The 25,270-nt window shown below is 42.2% G+C and overlaps 1 protein-coding gene across 1 annotated transcript in view; it reads right to left on the bottom strand.

Annotated features, from left to right (window-relative positions):
* The window catches only part of LOC124777313 (juvenile hormone esterase-like), an 84,716-nt gene extending 60,508 nt beyond the window's left edge, over nucleotides 1-24,208 (bottom strand). Inside the window, exon 1 of the mRNA XM_047252669.1 lies at nucleotides 23,993-24,208. Within this exon, the coding sequence (XP_047108625.1) occupies nucleotides 23,993-24,160 (168 nt within the window). The 5' untranslated portion in view covers nucleotides 24,161-24,208. The remainder of the gene's footprint in view (nucleotides 1-23,992) is intronic.
* Nucleotides 24,209-25,270: the final 1,062 nt, after the last annotated feature.

Below are 25,270 nucleotides of genomic sequence, written 5' to 3'. Positions count from 1 at the left end.
GTGGGTCACGCCCATGTAGAACACATTTCAAAAAAAATTTAAAAATAGTTGTAGTCTTCGGAATTGAATAAATTATATATCTATTAAAAGGTTATATATAGTCTGCAGATTCAGGAAACGCAAAAAAGTAAAAATTGAACTTTTCATGATTTTGAGCCTTTCCAGAGCCCCTTAACCGTTTGGCCACCCCGGCCAGCTTTGTTGGCAAAACTTGGTTTTGTAACCTTTCCAACAATATGAACGAGTTAAAAAAAATAAAATCTTCTATCCCCACCTTTTGCAAGGTACAGGCTTTTTTTTCTGACAGTTTCACTGGACTATGCCGAGGGCACATGTGGGACTTGACATGTAACTACCTCCTCATGATGAGCCCCTGGGTAGTTTTACTGTGAACTATGGGAAAGTTGCATAATGTTCATAAAACCTACATTATATTGTGGCCATACGATTCCTGTTTTATAAAAATAGATTGGTGTAGAATAAACAAGTGATTTTTCAATTTGCCATAAACTTCATGTATTCCACAGCGAGAATATTAGAACCATTAATCCATTTATTTTTTATAAAGTTGTCACTCTAAGCGCAAAGTAATGTTTGTATTATGCAAAAAAACTCGCTTTTAAAAGCAATGGGAAGATCATAATTGGGCACATGAAACCCAGTGAGCAAGGCATGACGGCTAGTGAAACATTTGTATCTTCAATGATACAGGGCATTTTTTTCTCATCATTGGACTTACTAAATAAACACCAAATTTGATGCACTGCAGGTTTGTGATTATTTCACTGATATTTCACGCATTGTGGAGACAAAATTGACTTTTCAGTAAAAGTCTGACAGGGTACTAGTACCTTATTTGGCACAGTGTATCTACAATACCCCTCCATCGAAAACTGACTGAGAATTTAATGGTCTTTATGTTATGTATCATGAAGCATTGTTAGCTGCGACAGGCAGAAGACGTGCTTTGCTGGTGCTGCACATTTTAGCGAATTTGGTCGAGATAAACTTACGTTGCAGTACGTTCTTCTTCGGCACGCCACTGTAGAAGTGTGCACAGTATCAGCTAAGTGAAAAACCCGCACAATACGCACGTTTATTTGTATACAGGGTGGTCCATTGATAGTGACCGGGCCAAATATCACACGAAACAAGCGTCAAAAGAAAAATTACAGAGAACGCGACTTGTCTAGCTTGAAGGGGGAAACCAGATGGCGCTATGGTTGGCTCCCTACATGGCGCTGCCATAGGTCAAACGGATATCAACTGCGTTTTTTAAATAGGAACCCCCCATGTTTTATTACATATTCGTGTAGTACGTAAAGAAATACGAATGTTTTAGTTGGACCACTTTTTTCGCTTTGTGATAGATGGTGCTGTAATAGTCACAAACGTATAAATACGTGGTATCACGTAACATTCCGCTAATGCGGACGGTATTTGCTTCATGATGGCTATTGTGATCAAAATACCCAACGGGCGTGTGATATGTATGCTGCTCGGTATTTAAGGAAACAGGGAGTGTTCAGCCACATGTGAAACGTCAACCACGACCTGCAACAAATGGTGATGCCCAAGTAGGTGTTTTAGCTGCTGTCGCGGCTAATCTGCACATCAGTGGCAGACATATTGCGAGAGAATCGGGAATCTCAAAAACGTCGTTGTTGAGAATGCTACATCAACATCGATTGCACCCGTATCATATTTCCATGCACCAGGAACTGCATGGCGACGACTTTGAACGTCACGTACAGTTCTGCCACTGGGCACAAGAGAAATTACATTCACCAACAGCAATAACGGAAACCGGCATAGTATGCACTATTGGACAACGGAAAAATCCACGATGGCTGCGACAAGTGGAACATCAGCGACCTTGGCGGGTTAATGTAAGGTGCAGCATTATGGAAGAAAGGATAATTGGCCCCCATTTTATCGATGGCAATCTGAATGGTGCAATGTAATGTTCTACTGATGTTACTACAAGATGTTTCACTGCATGACAGAATGGCGACGTACTTCCAACATGATGGATGTCCGGCACATAGCTCGTGTGAGGTTGAAGCGGTATTGAACAGCATATTTCGTGACAGGTGGATTGGTCGTCGAAGTACTATACCATGGCCCGCACGTTCACCGAATCTGACGTCCCCGGATTTCTTTCTGTGGGGAAAGTTGAAGGATATTTGCTAGTGTGATCCACCGACAACGCCTGACAACATGCGTCAGCGCTTTGTCAATGCATCTGCGAACATTACGGATGTCGAACTACTCGCTGTTGAGAGGAATGTCGTTACACGTATTGCCAAATGCACTGAGGTTGACGGACATCATTTTGAGCATTTATTGCATTAATGTGGTATTTGCAGGCAATCACACGGTAACAGCATGCGTTCTCATAAATGATACGTTCACAAAGGAACATGTATCACTTTGGAACAACCGAAATAAAATGTTAAAACATGCCTATGTTCTGTATTTCAATTTAAAAAACCTACCTGTTACCAACTGTTCTCTAAAATTGTGAGCCAGTAGGCCTATCCTCGATCAAAACAATATTTCTCTAATTTCATTGCGCAATAACGTGAGAAGCAGATTAGTTTCAAAATTTTCGGACGCATACAAAACTATATTTTCGTAACTTTGTGATACGAGTGTTTTCGGTGCGTAATTTAATTCGTAGCAAATTAGCGTTTTTCACACTTCAGCCAAAGTATACATCACCCCTAAATCTCATTGTATATAAACGCAAATAAACGTGCATTTTTGAGAATTTTCGTAAGCTATCATTGTCCTTGCATAATATACGAGCAATTTGTAACTAATCGGGGTTTATGATTTAGTTTCTGTAGCCGATTTTGTAACTAACGTTTTGTATTACATCTTGTTTTCTCTTAAGAGGTTAGCCCTATATATATTATCTGCATTTATCGTAAATAAACTCTGTTTTCGGGTTTGCTAACAACTATAACTAACGCCAAAACGTTTTAGGAAACTAGTAATTTTTACCAAAGGTTTTTGTGTTGCCTTAATGGAAATCTCGTTTTGATATCTGCTTCAATTCTTATAGAGAATTAGCAACATTTTAGCTCTACAGATTAAAAGACAGACAGCAGATTTAATTTAAAGTCCTTTGTTCACTACCTTGTAATACAGTGCACCAGCCAAAATGCAGCCCCAGTATGGATGCTGTTCTCAAACACGGGGTGAGTTGGTTGACGTTCGTAACCAGCTGGAAATCGGCCTGACTACTGTCAAACGGTTGACAGCTGCTGCAAATCGATGTGTTGGAAGAGCTCCCGAGAGTCGTGTACCTGTAGTACCTGTACCAGAGGTAGCTCAAGTACTCTCCTGTGGATTCTTGATTCATCTGCAGAAACTACAGGATCTGTCATTATACGTCCAGTTGACTGCGAGTGGCGTGTTAGTGGTAGATCTAGGCGTCCTGTACGGGGTGGGTGGGGACTGGGGAGGACTCAGGATGTAGTACTAATCACCCTAACAAAGTTTGAGGTGCTGTGTTTCACTGAAACTGAAACTGACCAGTGGCATTCACTTCACCTGTTGTAGGGAAACCTGTTTCTTCCGGTGTCAGGAGGAGGCTTAGGGTAGGGGTCTATTAATCGTGTGACAGTTCAAAGGTACGGTAAATGATGGTACCCTTTAGGGAAATGGCAGCAAGGGACAGGAAAGGACACCAGGTGCACTCATTGTGTATAACTGGGGGCCTCATTCAGCGTTGTAAACAGGCTATTCCGATAGCTTGGAGGGAAGAGGTTGCAACCAACTGCAGATTGTGGCGCACATTGGAGAAAGTTGTGAGGATCAGCCTTATGCGAGGAGTTTCAATGAAACCCACAATTTGCAGCGTTGTCCCCAGAACTGATCGTGGCCCTTTGGTTCTAAGTCGAGTGGAAGGACTGAGCGAGAGACTTCGAAAGTTCTGTGACATGCTAGGTTGCGACTTTCTGAGCTTGCGCCATAGGGTTGAGAACTGTAGAATCCCACTAAATACATCAGGTGTGCATTTCACATCAGAGGCTGCTACTCAGATAGCTGACTGTGTGTGGGGTGCACACAAGGTTTTTTTTCTTTTAGATTAGGTGACTCTCCATTCAATCCAGATAACGATAGCTGTAGGAAACCAAGAAATAGCAGTGTACGACCGAAACCAATGCCCCCATTCCTCCCCCCCCCCCCCCCGCTCAGATGAAGGTATTAAAATCCTAATGGTAAACTGCCGAAGCATTCGCAACAAAAGTGCCGGAGTTTGAAGCGATATTGAAAACAGTAAATCTCACATAATATTTGGTAAAGAAAGCTGGTTGAAACCTGAAATTGATAGCAGTGAGAATTTTGAGGAAATTTTGTGTCGAAGGGGTAGTCAACTGGGAAATGGAGGTGGCGTATTTGTTCTCAGTAGACAAAAAACTCAAACCCACTGAGGAAGAAATCGAAGCTGCATGTGAGACTCAGTATCAGGGGTGGGCATAAAATGATATTGGATCCTTCTATCGCCCACCAGCCTCGTATCCTGATGTAACCGAAAACTTCAGAGAAAATCTCAGCTCACATGTTCGTAAGTTCCCCAGTTACACTGTAATCATCAATGGAAACTTTAATCATTCAACAGGTAATTGAGAATATCGTAGGTTTGTTAGTGGTGGGCGTGATAAGACATCCTGTGAAACTTTACTAAATGCCTTCTCTGAAAGCTACCTGGAACAGATAGTTAGGATCCCTACTCACAACGGAAATATATTAGATCTAATGGCAACAAATCGACCTGACCTCTTTGAGGATGGGTCGTGCGGTAGCGTTCTCGCTTCCCACGCCCGGGTTCCCGGGTTCGATTCCCGGCGGGGTCAGGGATTTTCTCTGCCTCGTGATGATTGGGTGTTGTGTGCTGTCCTTAGGTTAATTAGGTTTAAGTAGTTCTAAGTTCTAGGGGACTGATGATCATAGATGTTAAGTCCCATAGTGCTCAGAGCCATTTGAACCATTTTTCTTTGAGGATGTCTGCATCGAAACTGGTATCAGTGGCCAGACATGGCTGTGGGAACAGTGATTACCAAAGTAAAAAGGACAACTGAAACAAGCAGAAAGATATATATGTTCAGTAAACTAGATAAAAAATCAGTAATGTCATATCTCAACGAGGTACTTGAAACTTTCAGCACGGGTCAGGGGCATGCAGAGGAACTTTGGATCAGGTTTAAAAGAATAGTTAACCACACACTGAATAGATATGTACTCAGTAGAACAGTTCATAATGGGAGAGAACCTTCATGGTAAAGAGATGTTGTAAAGAAACTTCTAGAGAAACAGAGATTACTGCATAATAAACAAAGCATAGGGCTATAGATAGAGAGATGCTGAATGCAACGCACTTCTCTGTCAAGACAGCAATAGGTGATGCCGTCAGTGACTACCGTAGCAGAATATTGTCAAATCACATTTCACAAAATCCAAAGAAATTCTGGTCATATGTAAAGGCTATTAGTGGCACCAAAGATAATGTCCAGTTCATAGCCAATGAGACGGGAACTGAAATTGAGGATAGCGAAACAAAAACTGAAATGCTTAACTCCGTTTTCAAAGGAAAACCGAGGACAACTGCCCCGATTTAATCCTCACACCACTGAAAAGATGAATGAAATAAGTATTAGTGTCAGTTTTTTTGAAAAACAGCTGAAACCGTTAAAACTGAACAAAGCTCTTGGCCCTGATGGGATCCCTGTCAGATTCTATACTGGATTTTGGGCTGAGTTAGCCCACCTTTTAACTATAATCTGTCGTAGATCCCTGGAACAAAAAACCGTGCCCAGTTCTTGGAAAAAGGCACAGATCTCACCCCTCTAAAAGAAAGGTAGTAGAAGTCCAATATTCTTGACATCGATTTGTTGTAGAATCTCAGAACATATTCTGAGCTCAAACACAATGAGTCACGTTGAACATAATGATCTTTTCAATGTTAAACAGCATGGTTTGCGAAAACATCGATCATGTGAAACCTAACTCCCACTTTTCTCACATGTCGTACTAATAGCTTTGGATCAAGGCAACCAGGTACATGCAGTGTTTCTTGATTTCTGAAAAGCATTTGTATCAGTACCGCTCCTATGCTTATTGTCAAAAAAATGGTTCAAATGGCTCTGAGCACTGTGCGACAACTTCTGAGGTCATCAGTCGCCAAGAACTTAGAAGTAATTAAACATAATTAACCTAAGGACATCACACACACCCATGCCCGAGGCAGGATTCGATCCTGCGGCCGTAGCGGTCGCTCGGCTCCAGACTGTAGCGCCTAGAACCGCATGGCCACTCCGGCCGGCCGCATATTGTCAAAATTACGACTGTATGTGGTATCAGTTGTAATTTGTGGCTGGATTGAGAACTTTTTGGTAGGGAGGACACAGCATGTTATCATGGCTAGAGAGTCATTGTCAGATATAGAAGTAACTTCGGGTGTGCCACAGGGAAGTGTGTTGGAACCCTTGCTGTTCATGTTGTATATTAATCACCTTGCAGACAATATTAATAGTAAAATCAGGCTTTCTTCAGATTATTCAGTTATGTATAATGAAGTAATATTTGAGAGAAGCTGCATAAATATTCAGTCAGATCTTGATAAGATTTCAACATAATGCAAACATCAGGTACTTGCTCTAAATGTTCAGAAATGTAAAATTTTGCACTTCACAAAACGAAAAAACCGTAGTATCTTATGACTATAATATCAATGAGTCACTGTTGGAATTGGCCATCTCATCAAGTACCTGGGTGTAACACGTTTTGGGGATATGAAATGGAATGATCACATAGGATCAGTCGTGGGTTAAGCAGGTGGTAGGCTTCGATTTATTGATAGACTATTGGGGAAGTGCAATCAGTCTACAAAAGAGATTTCTTACAAATCACTCATGTGGGGGCATTCCCATGCTTCATACGTGAATGGAACAGGAAGAAACACTAGTAACTGGTGCAATGGGACGTACCCTCTACCATGCACCTCACGGTGGTTTGCAGACTGTAGATGTACTTTTGAATTAACTTCTGATAAATATGAGGAAACTGGAAAAAGAGCTAAATTTTCAGGATTTTTTTCAAGATGGCGGTGGAAGCTACAATAAGGTATCGGGGCAATCCCAGACTAATTATATTGGAGGCACGCTTGATTTATTAAAACAGTTTTCAGAACGCAACCAATTTTTCAAGTCTACTCCCAGAATCAGAAAATACACTCCTGGAAATGGAAAAAAGAACACATTGACACCGGTGTGTCAGACCCACCATACTTGCTCCGGACACTGCGAGAGGGCTGTACAAGCAATGATCACACGCACGGCACAGCGGACACACCAGGAACCGCGGTGTTGGCCGTCGAATGGCGCTAGCTGCGCAGCATTTGTGCACCGCCGCCGTCAGTGTCAGCCAGTTTGCCGTGGCATACGGAGCTCCATCGCAGTCTTTAACACTGGTAGCATGCCGCGACAGCGTGGACGTGAACCGTATGTGCAGTTGACGGACTTTGAGCGAGGGCGTATAGTGGGCATGCGGGAGGCCGGGTGGACGTACCGCCGAATTGCTCAACACGTGGGGCGTGAGGTCTCCACAGTACATCGATGTTGTCGCCAGTGGTCGGCGGAAGGTGCACGTGCCCGTCGACCTGGGACCGGACCGCAGCGACGCACGGATGCACGCCAAGACCGTAGGATCTTACGCAGTGCCGTAGGGGACCGCACCGCCACTTCCCAGCAAATTAGGGACACTGTTGCTCCTGGGGTATCGGCGAGGACCATTCGCAACCGTCTCCATGAAGCTGGGCTACGGTCCCGCACACCGTTAGGCCGTCTTCCGCTCACGCCCCAACATCGTGCAGCCCGCCTCCAGTGGTGTCGCGACAGGCGTGAATGGAGGGACGAATGGAGACGTGTCGTCTTCAGCGATGAGAGTCGCTTCTGCCTTGGTGCCAATGATGGTCGTATGCGTGTTTGGCGCCGTGCAGGTGAGCGCCACAATCAGGACTGCATACGACCGAGGCACACAGGGCCAACACCCGGCATCATGGTGTGGGGAGCGATCTCCTACACTGGCCGTACACCACTGGTGATCGTCGAGGGGACACTGAATAGTGCACGGTACATCCAAACCGTCATCGAACCCATCGTTCTACCATTCCTAGACCGGCAAGGGAACTTGCTGTTCCAACAGGACAATGCACGTCCGCATGTATCCCGTGCCACCCAACGTGCTCTAGAAGGTGTAAGTCAACTACCCTGGCCAGCAAGATCTCCGGATCTGTCCCCCATTGAGCATGTTTGGGACTGGATGAAGCGTCGTCTCACGTGGTCTGCACGTCCAGCACGAACGCTGGTCCAACTGAAGCGCCAGGTGGAAATGGCATGGCAAGCCGTTCCACAGGACTACATCCAGCATCTCTACGATCGTCTCCATGGGAGAATAGCAGCCTGCATTGCTGCGAAAGGTGGATATACACTGTACTAGTGCCGACATTGTGCATGCTCTGTTGCCTGTGTCTATGTGCCTGTGGTTCTGTCAGTGTGATCATGTGATGTATCTGACCCCAGGAATGTGTCAATAAAGTTTCCCCTTCCTGGGACAATGAATTCACGGTGTTCTTATTTCAATTTCCAGGAGTGTAGTTAGCTTACTATAACCGAGTATTCATTCACGTTTTCTCATCACTTCACCTAGCAGCAGAAAAATCTTCACTGGATCATTTCACTTTTGCTTTTCTGCTTGGTTCTCTCTTTGCCAATTTTTTCTGATTTTTCAATGTTACACACGCCATTTTGGGTTCACTCATATGTTATTTTCAATTATTCCAGCTCGCTGTATTGTTTATCTTTTTCACTATGATTTTAAACCAGGAGCTATAAAGTAGCACAATATTTAGTTCAAGATAGTGTCATTGATTACAAACATGCTCCTTCAAGTGAGCACAGTCCTCGTCATGATGTCAGTAGGCTTTACCAAAAGTGTCCTACAGAAGTGGCACGTTTTATGAACAGATGAGTACGTACACAACTCGTACCCAGTATATTTACGAGTAGGACAAATGATTTTGCAATGAAACATAATTGTTGGAGAGAGTCCATTATGTTTATGGGACCTCCACTAGAAACTCTTCCTAGATATTATTTCTCAAGTTTGACATCTGAGGTGTTGTGATTCGTTGAATATTTGTAAGTAATTGTACACTGATTAATATAACTTTGCGATTAACAGATTGCAACGGCAGAGACAGTGTTGTCAACGGGCAGACAGTCGTTATTGTTGTTGTGGTCTTCAGTCCAGGGACTGATTTTGATGCAGCTCTTCATGCTACTCTATCCTGTGCAAGCTTCTTCATCTCCCAGTACCTACTGCAACCTACATCCTTCTGAATCTGCTTAGTGTATTGATCTCTTGGTCTCTCTCTACGATTTTTACCCTCCACGCTGCCCTCCGATATGCTACTAAATTGGCGATCCCTTGATGCCTTAGAACATGTCCTACCAACCGATCCCTTCTTCTAGTCAAGTTGTGCCACAAGCTCCTCTTCTCCCCAATTCTATTCAATACCTCCTCATTAGTTATGTGATCTACCCATCTAATCTTCAGCATTCTTCTGTAGCACTACATTTCGAAAGCTTCTACTCTCTTCTTCTCTAAACTATTTATTGTCCATGTTTCACATTCATACATGGCTACACTCCATACAAATACGTTGAGAAAAGACTTCCTGACGCTTAAATCTATATTTGGTGTTAATAAATTTCTCTTCTTCAGAAACACTTTTCTTGCCATATGTAAGATTTGGTTACAATTTTATGCAGCATAGAGAAAAGTATTCACAATAACAGCAGATATAACATATTAAGAAAATATTATTTTGTCCATTCACTTTGGTCAATATTGAAAAATTCTCCAATAGAATATAATGAGTGTTCTTTCAAGTCCTGTGCAATTGTCCTTTTTGAACAGTCCTAGCGGCAGAGACTGCACTTCTCGGTCCAGTGTATTGAACATTTTTAGATGCACCGCTGGAAAACTGTCTTGCCTTCCAGTCAGTCAACAACTTGGTACTTCAGTGTTCCTCTCGTTGCAGGTGTCGTGATCATGCTGAAATCACCTTGTTTTTCCTTTACACTGCTGAGGCATAGAAATACATATTCGGTGAAAATTGTCATTATCTGTAACCTGGTAATTATAAGTTTGCAGTGCTCCTGCTTTTTACTTGATGTAACGATCCTGACACCTGTTTTTTTTTGGGGGGGGGGTGGAGGGAGGAGCATTAACACCTTCTTACAAGCTGCAGAGTGTCCCCATAACAGCAGACCATTATTAATATGGCTATGAAAGAGTGCATAATAAACTGTTAATAAGTACTGGTCAGTTAATAAACCTTTTAGTTTTCTTAGCAGGTATATAACACGAGAGAGCTTGGAACACACATACTCTGTGCGCTTGTTCATTGTCAGTTTGCTGTCTATCATGAAGCCTAGTACTTTGACAGCCTCCATGTTATCCTGGCAGCTGACGTTGCTGAGACTGCATATCATGTATTGTTTTTTTCTTGATTCATTTTCATTTTCTTTTCTTTAATGCTTTCAAAAAGTACATCTGCTGCCAACAGAGCTTGTTCAGCCGTGCCGGCCGGGGTGGCCGAGCGGTTCTAGGCGCTACAGTCCGGACCGCGCGTCCGCTACGGTCGCAGGTTCGAATCCTGTCTCGGGCATGGATGTGTGTGATGTCCTTAGGTTAGTTAGGTTTAAGTAGTTCTAAGTTCTGGGGGACTGCTGACCTCAGAAGTTAAGTCCCATAGTGCTCAGAGCCATTTGAACTATTTGTTCAGCCGTTTTCCCCTTGGCAAGGAGTGTGGTATCATCAGCAAACTGTAGAATGTCATAGATACAACCTATATTATTGAGGTAGATAAGGAACAGGAAAGGTCCTATGACGGATCTCTGGGGCACACCATGCTCCAATTTTTGCTCTTGGGAGGCTGCTCCATGGACTGATACAATTTGTCTTTGGTTTTCAAGATAGGATTGAAGAGTAGCTATGACCGCACCTTCAATACCCTAACACTTGAGATTATTAATCAGTATCTTGTGTGACATGCAATCAAACGCTTTGCTTAGGTCGCAGAGTGTCAATGCCACACTGTATCTTCAAACCCCTCCCATATCTTCGTGATTAAGTCCAGTACCGATGTAACTGTAGACTTTCCCTTGCGAAAACCGTGCTGTGTGTCCTGGAAGAGTTTATTGTTTTCAAAGTAATTTTGTATCTGATGTTTCATTATGGACTTCATGACATTAACAAGAATGGGTACCAGCATCATCTGATTTAAGTATACTAGATTCCGTTATCCTCGTTTTGCTTTTTTTGATGTTCATCTTATATCCGCCTTTGAAGACACTGTCCATTCCGTTCAACTGCTCTTCCATGTCCTTTGCTGACAGAATTACCATGTCCTCGACAAATCTCAAAGTTTTTATTTCTTCTCTCTGGGTTTCAATTCCTACTCCAAATTTTTCTTTTGTTTCCTTTACTGCTTGCTCAATATACAGACTGAACAACATTGGGGATAGGCTACAACGCTGTCTCACTCCCTCCTCAACCTCTGCTTCCCTTTCATGCCCCTCGACTCTTGCAAGTGCCATCTGGTTTCTGTACAAATTGTAAATAGCCTTTCACTCCCTGTATTTTACCCCTGCCACCTTCAGAATTTCAAAGAGAGTGTTCCAGTCAACATTGTCAAAAGCTTTCTCTAAGTCTACAAATGCTAGAAACGTAGGTTTGCCTTTCCTTAAACTGTCTTCTAAGATAAGTCGTATGGTCAGTATTGCCTCACGTGTTCCAACATTTCTACGGAATCCAAACTGATCTCCCCTAAGGTCGGCTTGTACCAATTTTTCCGTTCGTCTATAAAGAATTCGTGTCAGTATTTTGCAGCTGTGACTTACTGTATTAAACTGATAGTTCGGTAATTTTCACACCTGTCAACACCTGCTTTTTTTGGGATTGGAATTATCGTATTCTTCTTGAAGTATGAGGGAATTTCGCCTGTCTCATACATCTTGCTCACTTCATGGTAGAGTTTTGTTAGACCTGACTCTCCCAAGGCTGTCAGAAGTTCTATTGGAATGTTGTCTACACCCGGCGCCTTGTTTCGACTTACGTGTTTCAGTGTTCTGTCAAATTCTTCACGCAGTATCATATCTCCCATTTCATCTTCATCTACGTCCTCTTCCATTTCCATAACAATCGCCCTTGTATAGAACCTGTGTATACTCCTTCCACCTTTCTGCTTTCCCTTCCTTGCTTAGAACTGATTTTTTTTATCTGAGCTGTCACAATGAACATATGGTGCTTGAGAAACAACTGCTATTGACTGGCGGCTGGACCGTACCATTGAGCTCGCTGAAACGTTAATAACAAAGTTTTTAATCAGAATAGACCTACACAAGATGTGTTAAAAAAGTATCGAGAATTTTGTAATTTCGCTCGTTGCATCTGTACAGTTTGCGCGATTTTTCGTTGTTGTGTTGGTAATCATATCTGAAACATATCTATGCACTGGTTGCCATACTGGATGTTTATAGTTGAGTAACGAACGATGGAGCTCGAGTTAAGGCTTGTTTTGCACACCTTCGTCGTTTTCTCTGCCAGCCAATGAGCGTTCAGTAGTGTTCTGAGCGCTGTGCTGTGAATGTTGTATGCAATGCGAGCATTATACAGGGTGTTTCAGAAGTGATGGTCAATATTCAGGGATATGGCAAGAATGATCATTCGAAACAAAAAAAGTTAAGTAAACACGGGCTCCAAAACGCATGCCTTAAGAGCTATGAGCAGTTCTTGAGCTTCGATACTGTGAAACAAATCTCTTCTACTGCAAGCTCCTTGCTTTCCATATTTTGGGAAGTGGTAGAATGGACCAAACCAAGAAAAAATGTTGAGTAAAGATGTGCTCAAAATTAAAACCTTAAAAGTTATGAGCACTTGTTCATTACAAGAGTTGTGTTTCAAAGTAGCGAAGATGAATAAGTGCTGACAGCTCTTAAGGTACGAATTTTAGAGAATGTGTTTACTGGACATTTTTTTCATGGTTTGGCCCCTACTACCACTTCCCAAAATATGGAAAGCAAAGAGCGTGCAATACATGAGACTTGTTTCGCAGTACCGAAGATAAAGAATAGCTCATAGCTCTTAAGGTGTCCGTTTTAGAGCCCTGTTTACTTGACTTTTTTGTTTAGAATGGTCGTTCATGTCATATCCCTGAATATTGACCATCGCTTCTGAAACACCCTGTACTTGATCATAGCGAGTTATATTGTGCATTTTTGTTCCATTTGTTGCGAGTTGTCATGGCTGATGATGGTCGTAAGCCACATATTCTACACAAGCAAGCAAGAGACATAATTTGCGGGATACATGCTTTCATCAAGCGCAAAACATGTGTATGTGCGTACTGCCGCTCGGAACTGGCAACAATCCAATCCCCGTCCGTATCTCGACCTGCGCGAACTGCCATCGTTCGTTGATCGTGGATCCGGCGCCAGTTGTCAAGAAAGGTGACATGTGTTTCCTTAAGCGTGGCGAGTACTGATTTGTTTTAAAAATGGTTACGCGATACCTAGACTCGAACTTAGGACCTTTGCCTTTCGTGGGCAAGTGCTCTACCATCTGAGCTACCCAAGCACGACTCACGACCCTACCTCACAGCTTCACTTCCGCCAGTATCTCATCACCTACCTTCCAAACTTCACAGAAGCTCTCTTGCAGAACTACCACTCCTGGAAGAAGGACTTGGCGGAGACATGGCTTAGCCACAGCCTGGGGGATGTTTCCAGAATGATATTTTCACTCTGCAGCGCAGTGTGCGCTGATATGAAACTTCCTGGCAGATTAAAATTGTATGGCGGACCGATGCTCGAACTCGGGACCTTTGTCTTCTACAATTTTCGTGTTCCAAGATCGCCAAGGAAAGCTTTTGAGAACTACAAGGTGTGTTCAAAAAAATTCTTGAATGTTGAAATTTTGGAAATAATTTTATTTATTCGTCTACGTTAATGTTATCTCCTTCAAAGAAGCCCTCATTAGATATTATGCACTTACGCCACCAATACCCGAAGCGCTTCTGGTACTCGATCTTTGGGATAGCACTTACGTTTTTCAATGCTGCACTTTTAATCTTATCTAACCTTGTAAACCGACCGCGCTTTAAGGTTCTCTTTATTTTAGGAGACATAAAGTCACACAGGACCATATCCGGTGAATATGGACGCTCGGGCATTATTACAACTAGTATAGGCGTCGCTATGAGACAAAACCCTTAACATTTTGCGCAAAAGATGATGCCTCCCTGAAACCGCATCTTTTTGGCCGAAAGATGGTGGTAACTTTATGGCAGTCACTTTTTTGCAAAATGTTGGCAGCTTTCTGGCGCAAAAGTGGAGATTTTTTGGCGGGCACTTTTTTGAAAAATTTCGTAGACTTTTAGGCGGTCGGCTTTAGGCGACTTTTTGGTGGTTGCTTTTCCTGCAACGACATTTTGGCAGACGTTCTTTAGCGAGCGCATTTTGGCAGCGCATTTTTGATGCCATTTATACCCGCCGCCGGTCAGCAGTAGCAACTGGCGAGCTATGTATGAAAATTGAATTGCATAATTGAAATATTTTATGTATCTGTGTATATAATAAAATGCCTGCGAAAGGAAATGACTCGAATAATTATAGTATGCAAAAACTAAAAGATAAACCGAAAAAATGGTTTTAAAAGGTTATTCAAAGATGAAAAAACAGCAACTTACTGACCTTATTAATAATGCTCAAGTGAATGAAAAACAACAGGAAGAAGAACCTACTCACCTCCTGACTGAACAACAGCAACTTATTCAGATGATTAATGAAACTATCGTTAAACCTCCTTCCCACACGATTTTTCTATAATCTTTAAAAAAAGCCGCCCAGCATTTTCAGCGAGTAGAGTACTTAATTTTCTTTTCTTTGCAACTTTCTGTTGTTAATGAAATTTCCCTCGAATCTTGTGTCATCGTGCAGAGAAGACGTTAGGTGATACAAAACGTTAAGAAGCGCCTGGATGCTCTAGCCTTTACATAATGTGCCCTCTTTTCTTGGCAATTACTACACTCGATAGCTGACTTGGAAAATTGTCAACTAGTTTTACATTCGATTTGCCTTCATAGGCAGTGTAATCTGAGCAGTCTTCAAGTGCCGCATTAAATGTCATCATTACCAAACCAGCCATCACAAACTTTGACGTCTATTTCTACATCTTTGTATGGGAAGTTCAAATTATTTTTAGTCGTCTCGTTTACTGGAAAAGACTGCCATTGGTAACTTTCTATTTTGGTCATCTTTATTAAACGGGAAAAATTTTTATTGCACCATTTACAGAAGCACAGTTACATTCGCACCACCAAAATCTATCACAGAATCGTTTTCATCCGTTATAGTGATCTGCAGATTTGGAACTTTATCGTGAACTGGGAAAATAGCGGATAGCTTGGTTCATATATAATAGGACTGCCAAACTGCAAATGATCAGCTAGTTCAAACAACTTTGGCTTAAATGAAGCGATAATCTTCGTTTCTCTATGAAAAGTATCAGAGTCCTTTACAAACATGCCGTCTGCTAAATTAAAATGGACTTTGATGCTGTCATAAGGAGTGATTTTCGGCAGCTATGCTGCAACAGCTTTTACTGCTGCGAGCTTCACAGTTTGATTCTCCAGAAACCGCCCAATACTGTGCTCTCTACCAAAATACAGCTTATGGCGTGTGCTCTGAATTTCGACTCTGTTGAGCGTACTAATTGGCTTAATCTTTAAATTATCTAGACTGTACTGGCCCGTGGGAATAGTCAACGTATTAGAGACACCGTCTTTCTCGAAGTGCAGTCTGTTGTTTTCACATGTAACATTTGGAGTTAAAAATGTCGAGTGAAAACCAACCACTCTCACTTTTGTAAACGCACTTCGTATAGGTACATTCAGCCTTTTTTCTAAAGGCGAAGACTTACCACTGAGTTCAAAAATTCTGTTCATTTATTATTATAATAAATGACGACTGATTGGGAGCCAAAAATCAGAGTTCGTGAACAGAAATGGAAAAAGAAGCATGGTTAACTTTTAGCTAATTCTGTTAGATGTACAATAATAGGCCCAAGTGGCTGTGGGAAAACAACGCCAATGACTGACAATTATATCTTAGCGCCGGGATGGTTGAACTGGAAAAAAATTAACCACCTGTATGTTTACTCTAGAAGTTTAGATCAGCCGAAATATCAAGAACTGATAAAAGCGTGTGAAAAATGGAAGATAAACACAAAGAAAAAATTACAACAACACTGATGAAATTATTCCACTAGATGAATGTGAAGGTAACTACCAGTAAGTTCTTGTTTTCGACGATTTCATTCTTGAAATTCAAGGTATAGTCAGAGAACGCTTTACCAGAGGACGACATAAGAACGTTGACTGCTTCTATTTAGCACAAACGTACTCAAAAATTCCCAGGCAGTTGGTGAGAGATAACCTTAATTATCTGAAAATTTTTAGGCAAGATGCCACAGATTTAAAGCACATCTACGACGAATTTGTGGGTGGAGATTTGAAGTGGAACGACTTTAGAGAAATTCGCAGTAAATCTTGAAACGAGGATTTTGGCCTTATAACTATCGCGATGCGAATTCAGGTAAAGACAGAGATAAAATTAAAACGTTTATCAGATTTTAATGGAAGCAAACATGTCGCCACTATTTTGCGGGTCTCGCTTACCTGTCGTATCGACGGGTGGATGGTACATTGCAAAAAGATTATTATTTTACGCATAATGTGTAGATGTGAGTATGACCAAATTTCGAGAACACGTCTATCACAGTCAACAAATACCGCATATTTTTATTGATTTTGGTCATGTTCTTTAGGTTACCAGAATCCATTTCAACCAAGTCAGCTAGCTACAAGTCACCTGTACCAAATGCTGTGACTCCTTTCGTTGGGAAGTTTTTTCTCACCGATTTGTGCAGCACATTCACAATTTCTTTGCGAATATTCACAGTCGACCACTTACCATATTTTATTTTTTCTTTACCAACTTGCTCTTCTTACCCTTACATTCTGCGCAATTGCCCTCGATTCTGGTTCGACAATTTTTTCTAGTAACTGTCTGAGGGTGAACTGTAGCTGTAAATCTTTTGCACTTCAAGCACTAAATATGCTTCTCGTCGTTCATTTATTTTACCTAATGAATTATTTATCTCTTTATTATGATGCGCCATGATTCCGCTTTGTTTATCGAATTCAGCTTTACACACATAATCACCGAAAAATTCCTCTAAGTCCTTTTTGCTGTAGTATTCGCTGAGGTCGGTTTTTCTCACATAATTATTAAATAGTGTGAGAATAATTGGGTATTCAGAATTGGTAACAAGATTATTTAATTGATTCCGCTTTGTTTATCGAATTCAGCTTTGCTCACGTAATCACGTAAAAATTTCTCTAAGTCCTTTTTGCTGTAGTATTCGCTGAGGTCGGTTTTGTTGACATAATTATTAAATAGTGTGAGAATACTTGTGTATTCAGGCTTGGTAACAAGATTATTTAATTACACCTTCCTCTCTAGCACATCAATCCTACCTAATGAATTATTTATCTCTTTATTATGATGCGCCATGATTCCGCTTTGTTCATCGAATTCAGCTTTGCTCACACAATCACGGAAAAATTTCTCAAGTTCTTTCTGCTGTAGTATTCGCTGAGGTCGGTTTTGCTCACATAATTATTAAATAGTGTGAGAATACTTGTGTATTCAGGCTTGGTAACAAGATTATTTAATTGATTTTCTACTAGATATTTTTTGGTAACTATATCATGGCCATCTATAGGCTCTTTTACATCTACTAATCTCCTGTCCTTGAAGACAATATAACCTTTCGTTATTTTAAAAACGCTATTGAATTCCTTTCGAAATTGTATTCTCTCACCTTCCAAGTTAGCTTTACCAGCAGTCGATTCTAGTTGCTTATCTAATTCTCCCAAGTCATCTTTACTAGCTAATTCTCTCAAGTCAGCATTACTAGCAGTTGAATCTAGGTGCTTTACTAATTCTCCTTGCTTTATCTTGTTCCCAAATATACCCATTTATTATATCGAGAACTAACTGACCCGACGAACTCTGTTCCGCCTTAATGCCAATAAATAATCAGATTTTGGATGTTAAGTTCAATTTTTTATTAGGAAATAAACATAAAAAATTAAGTATTTTGATGATTCTTTATTCTTTATGTTTTTTGGTGCATAGCTTCCACTCTTCAATTAAGTACCTTGTGATACAGACATTTTTTGTTTTATTATCAGGCGCAAGAACAAACAACGAAGACGGTCTTCCGACCTGTGAACATGCCACATATAAACTACTTTCCCACTAAGGCAGCACAATCCGTGCGTTTCTCAGGAAAACTTCAACGCGCCATAATACTCGCAAACAACGGCCTTCGGCCTAATGCAAACACAAGGATGCAAGCAGTAATCAGTGCTGCAATCGTATCTAAACGCTGCTCGGTTCAAGTCAATCCCTTCTTGTGCTTCGAAAATTATCTAAATGTTGATCTCTGTTGTTCGATCGACGGTTTCGCATTGCCAACCGAGCCGTTTCACGGGCTGCCTCACTTTGCTCTTGTGATTGAGAAGCACGAAGTCGAGCCATACTAACGCGGCGCTCTTCACGGGCAATTTGTTCTTCTTCTTCAGTCCTCTCATTCGCAATGTTTTGTATCCTTCTTGCATTACGGCTTTGTCGAGAAATGTTCGATCGTCTTGGTCGCGGCATTGTTAATAATGACTCAAAGAAAATACAAATTATTTCTTTAAATTTTTAATTAATGATATATACTGATACTTAACCATAGACGTTTAGCTGTCATTTGCGTTTTGTTATTCCATGTAAGATGCGTTTTTGTTATACCACGTTTTATAGTGACGTTTAGCTGACATTTGCGTTTTGTTATTCCATGCCAGATGCGTTATTGTTATACCACGTTTTATAGCGGTCGAGCGGGATAAAAGGTATCCTATGCGCGTCTCCTGGTTCTAAGCTACCTCTCCACCAATTTTCAGCCTAATCGGTCCAGCCGTTCTTGAATTATAAATAGTGTAACTAACACGACTTTCTTTTATATATACACTCCTGGAAATTGAAATAAGAACACCGTGAATTCATTGTCCCAGGAAGGGGAAACTTTATTGACACATTCCTGGGGTCAGATACATCACATGATCACACTGACAGAACCACAGGCACATAGACACAGGCAACAGAGCATGCACAATGTCGGCACTAGTACAGTGTATATCCACCTTTCGCAGCAATGCAGGCTGCTATTCTCCCATGGAGACGATCGTAGAGATGCTGGATGTAGTCCTGTGGAACGGCTTGCCATGCCATTTCCACCTGGCGCCTCAGTTGGACCAGCGTTCGTGCTGGACGTGCAGACCGCGTGAGACGACGCTTCATCCAGTCCCAAACGTGCTCAATGGGGGACAGATCCGGAGATCTTGCTGGCCAGGGTAGTTGACTTACACCTTCTAGAGCACGTTGGGTGGCACGGGATACATGCGGACGTGCATTGTCCTGTTGGAACAGCAAGTTCCCTTGCCGGTCTAGGAATGGTAGAACGATGGGTTCGATGTCGGTTTGGATGTACCGTGCACTATTCAGTGTCCCCTCGACGATCACCAGTGGTGTACGGCCAGTGTAGGAGATCGCTCCCCACACCATGATGCCGGGTGTTGGCCCTGTGTGCCTCGGTCGTATGCAGTCCTGATTGTGGCGCTCACCTGCACGGCGCCAAACACGCATACGACCATCATTGGCACCAAGGCAGAAGCGACTCTCATCGCTGAAGACGACACGTCTCCATTCGTCTCTCCATTCACGCCTGTCGCGACACCACTGGAGGCGGGCTGCACGACGTTGGGGCGTGAGCGGAAGACGGCCTAACGGTGTGCGGGACCGTAGCCCAGCTTCATGGAGACGGTTGCGAATGGTCCTCGCCGATACCCCAGGAGCAACAGTGTCCCTAATTTGCTGGGAAGTGGCGGTGCGGTCCCCTACGGCACTGCGTAGGATCCTACGGTCTTGGCGTGCATCCGTGCGTCGCTGCGGTCCGGTCCCAGGTCGATGGGCACGTGCACCTTCCGCCGACCACTGGCGACAACATCGATGTACTGTGGAGACCTCACGCCCCACGTGTTGAGCAATTCGGCGGTACGTCCACCCGGCCTCCCGCATGCCCACTATACGCCCTCGCTCAAAGTCCGTCAACTGCACATACGGTTCACGTCCACGCTGTCGCGGCATGCTACCAGTGTTAAAGACTGCGATGGAGCTCCTTATGCCACGGCAAACTGGCTGACACTGACGGCGGCGGTGCACAAATGCTGCGCAGCTAGCGCCATTCGACGGCCAACACCGCGGTTTCTGGTGTGTCCGCTGTGCCGTGCGTGTGATCATTGCTTGTACAGCCCTCTCGCAGTGTCCGGAGCAAGTATGGTGGGTCTGACACACCGGTGTCAATGTGTTCTTTTTTCCATTTCCAGGAATGTATATAGATTTTAACAAACGACCATCCATCCGTAAATAAGTTCAAGAGTAGTAAACATAGGTGGCCACATACACACTGATCGAAATTTTGAACGCTCTCTGCGTTGTAAAACAAGTTATCTCGGCCTAGGTAGTTCACTAATGCTTGTGGGATATCGCCAACGAACGAGTCAAACACAAATTTTTCACCGCCATTTTTGAAATAACATATCCAGTGAGTGCCTACGTTAACAGACGTGCCTAGGTTAGCAATTCCTGCTTCGACTTTTGCTGCTTTTTGCGGTAGTTCATCGATCATAAAGACGCCTCTAAAATTTACGATTTTCAGTTGCTTTACTAATTTTTCTATATCAAAGTTGGTAAGCGGATGGCTCTACTCTTGCATCATTTCTTCGACTTGTTTTTCTTTAAGGCTTGATTTCATAGCCAAATTTGACCCTGCTATTCTTTTCTCCATTTCTAGGTTAAGTCTCTTTTGTTTTGCCAACTCAGCACCTACCTCCTGTTTTTTACGGACAGCGCTCGTAATTGCTGCAGCACCAACAGCCAACGATCCAATTGCGCCCAATGCAGCTAGAATCAGCGGCGGGAATCCGCCTGCACGTTTACCTTCTTTTTTTTGCTGTAAGATAATCAAGTAATTTTTTCACAACAGAAATAGATAAAGTTAGGAGTAAACTGCCACTTTTTTTAACCTTACTGGCTTTCTGTTTCATCTGTTTTTCAGTAAGAAAATTATCAAGAAAGCCATGACTTTTCAGTTCGTCGTTGGAGAACTTTAGCTTAATAGTATTGGCTTTTGGCTTGGCTTAAAATCAATACTAAATCCTTTCATTTATAAACAGGAGAAAAAAATTATAATGTCCACCCATTACCGTCTACTAAACCCATTCTTAATTTTTGTTTTCCATACATTAGTAGCAGTAGAAGCTAATCTTTCGCCTACCGATGCATCTTCGCTTAAAATTCTCTCTTTTCCTGCCTTCTGCAATTCTTTATCTGCTTTATGCCTATTTTCCAGATCTTTATGGTCTCTGTATGCAGTTTCATGTATCTTGCAAGCTTCATCTAAATGATTAATTCCTACATCTCCACCCGCTAATCTGTCATCTAATTTTGTCCCTGGAGCGCAAAATCGACAGCCTGGAAGATACATTTCGAACAGTAACTTGTTAATTAGCGTATTGACTAGGACTTTACCATGCTTTTCTTACTTCCAGAACGTGTGAGGGAGATTATTCAGAAATCTATTCAGGTACGGAATTCCCTTTGGATTTACTATTAAAAACAGTCTTGATCACGATTTATTTATTAAGGTGACCGGTTTCGACCACTACTGTGGTCATCTTCAGACCTACAAGTCGTATACAAAGCTTTAACTAGAGGGCTTCATACATTAAAGAAAATACACAAAGTTATAAAGCTATAAAACGATGAATTACCATTGAGTAGGAACCTCTTTCTGCTGGAGAATCACTACTGGAGAAACCAGTGCACGTCTTACTATATATAATGGAGGCTCCGCCCACTTCTGACGGCATGATGTCATTACTAACCAATGAGTTATAAGTCGAATAACAATGTAAAATTTCTTAGTTAAAAGAACATTGTCAAGAAATAAAAATAAACACACACTAAACTTAGCTGTTTTAAGTTTAGCTAAATTTGTGATAGTTTACAGTAGCTTCTATTTTAAATTGTTTTTAACCGTAACTGTTTTTTGATAATTCACTTACTGATTATTGGTGTGTTGTAGAGTAACAGTGTAGCAGATAGGCAATCAGATACAGTACTGGCACGATTTTCTCAATCGCAACGATTTTAAGTTTCAATCGAGTATTTGTTCCTAGGTACATGATCAGGAATAATTTTTGTAATTTCAGAAAAAGACTGTGGCACATAAAAAGTAAATGCAGTCATTTATAATGGAATAGGAACGTATGTTAAGCTTCTATTGCAGGGCTGGCAAGAGGCATAAGTCTGAAAAGTAACCAAGGTAGAACAGTCTCATCTACATTCAAAAATGTAGCAGCTAGTGTAGATGCAGTTGACAGAGTGCTCAGGTCACACCGGTATACAAAGCAGGGTGGCAGAAGTGATCCACAGAACTACCGTCCAATATCTTAGACATCCATTAGTTGTAGAATCTGAGAGTACAGTCCTGTTCTGAGCTCACACGGAATGAAGTATCTACAACCAAATGACCTCCTTCGTGCAAACCATCTGCATTCCGACAACATCGGTCATGTGAAACTCAGATCGCGCTTTTGTCAATGACATCCTGAAAGCCATGGATCAAAGCAGTCAGGTAGATGCAGTTTTTCCCGATTTCCGAAAATCATTTGACTCAGTACCATATCTACGGTTATTATCGTATGGAGCATCAAGCGAAGTTTGCGACTGGACTGAGATTATTTACATAGGGAGGACGCAGCATGTTATCTTGGAAGGGGAGACATTGACAGTTGTAGAAGTAAATTCGGGTGTGATCCAGGGAAGTGTGTTGGGACCTTCGCTGTTCATGTTTTTTATTAATGACCTACAGACGATAGTAATCCAGACTTTGCACGGATGATGTATCTGTAATGAAGTACTGTCTGACGAAAGCTACACAAAAATTCAGTTCCATCTTGGTAAAATTTGGAAGTGGTGGAAAGGTTGGCAACTTGCTTCAAATGCTCAAAAAATGCAAAACTGTGTCTTCACAAAACGAAAAAATGTAGTATCGTATGACTACAATACCTAAGAATCACAGTTCGAACCAGACAACTCATTCAAATACCTGGATGTAACACTTGTAGGGATATGAAGTGGAACGATCATATAGGCTCATTTAAGCAGGTAGCAAACTTTGGTTTATTTTAAGAATATTAACGAAATGGAATTAGTCTACAAAGGAAACTGCTTACGAAACACTACTGCGACCCATTCCAGGATATTGCTCAAGTGTTTGGGACCCGTACCCAATAGGACCAACTGGGGATAATAATCGTTACAGAGAAAGGCAGCACAAATGGTCACAGTTTGTCTGACCCACGGATAATGTCACGTAAGTGCTGAAAGAACTGAACTGGCATATTCTTGAAGGCAGATGCAAACTTTTCCTTGAAAGTCTACTTAGAAAGTTTCTAGAACCAACTTTAAGTGATTAATCTAGGAATATACTTCAACCTTCTATGCATCGCTCCCATAGAACTCGTGAAGACAATATTATACTAACGGCAGCGCGCACAGAGATGTTTAATCAATCACTCTTTCCGCGCACCATACGTGTATAGACTGGAAAGAAGTATCCTCTGCCTCTGCCACGTCACAGGGGTTTGCAGAGTATGACTGAAGATATACATGCATACCTTGAAGCGCAAGTCAGCAACAGGCGCCTTAGCGTAGCGTATTCCACGGAAGGCTGAGAAGTTTTTGCCATCGAGCGTCGTCAGCGTCGAACCCAGAACTCGGCCCAGCGGTGTGGAGGCGATCGGCCGATTGCCGCACGTCGCCAGACAAGTCAGAGGTGCTAACATCACAATGACTAGCGGCTGCCACGAGGTGGACAATGCGGTTCTGTGATGCGCCATAGCAAGTCTGCAACATCCGGTACTGGCGTTTGGTTTTAAGTACTGGAGGGCGACCTTGCCAGGGGACTTCCCGTCTTCTTCCTATCACTTGCCTGTGTCCCGCCCACTGTCACACTACACGAAGAAGTTCGTGACTAATGAGCAGACGGAGGATATAGGTCTAACCTTTGTAAAAGTCATTTATGACGTTGTCTGTATCACAACTACTCCCTTGTCACCATGTACAACAAGCACTGCTGATAAACGGTTGTCTTTCGTAAATATACAGTTTGAGCTTGCCTTTATCACACATATGGTGTCTGGAACGCGTAAAACAATAAGAAAACAGATTCCTAGAAGTAATCACTTTGCATTACTACCTCTTATCTTTGCTGGCTATTAAACAAATGTACTCATGACTACACACACATACGCACATACACCTGTCCAGAGGAAAAGGCGGAATGAGACAGAGAAGTGTACTACCTGTTTGCCTGTCTGTGAATGATGTAGACTCATTCATTACAGTGCAGGTTCAGCAAACCTGAGCCTTTTGCCCTATCATTTCACCTTATTTCATCTTCAATGATTTTCTCGACGAGCGACCCATTCATATCATTTAATTTAGCTGATATAATATACGACAGACCTTCAAAAGGTAAGTTACACGTTATCATACCACGTCAAGTAACTTTTATTGAATGCTCCATTACAGTTCAAACTGATACGTAAACATGACACTGTGGTTAAACAGTCAGCAAGTCTCCATAAATGACTGTCGCAGCATTCTACCAGTCGTTCAGTTCCTCGACGATAGAAAACTGCTTCTTCGTCATCAAGCTATTCGATAACCGCTATGTGAACGTCCTCATAGATGGCAAAGCTCTTCCACCCCCCCACCCCCACTCCCCCCCTTCCTTTGCCTGTCGAAAAGATGGAAACAGCATGGTGCAAGATATGGGCTGTATGGCGGACGCTTCCAGACATCTCATCGGAAACACTGATGCAAAGCTTGAAAGCTTGCACTGAGCGCGCGGTGCATGGCGTTGCATTGTTGTGCAAGAGATTTTCCACGCC

The sequence above is a fragment of the Schistocerca piceifrons genome, chromosome 2 (assembly GCF_021461385.2).
Source record: "Schistocerca piceifrons isolate TAMUIC-IGC-003096 chromosome 2, iqSchPice1.1, whole genome shotgun sequence".
Lineage (NCBI taxonomy): Eukaryota > Metazoa > Arthropoda > Insecta > Orthoptera > Acrididae > Schistocerca > Schistocerca piceifrons.
Note: the sequence above shows the minus strand (reverse complement) of the source record. Positions and strands in the feature narration are given on the sequence as shown.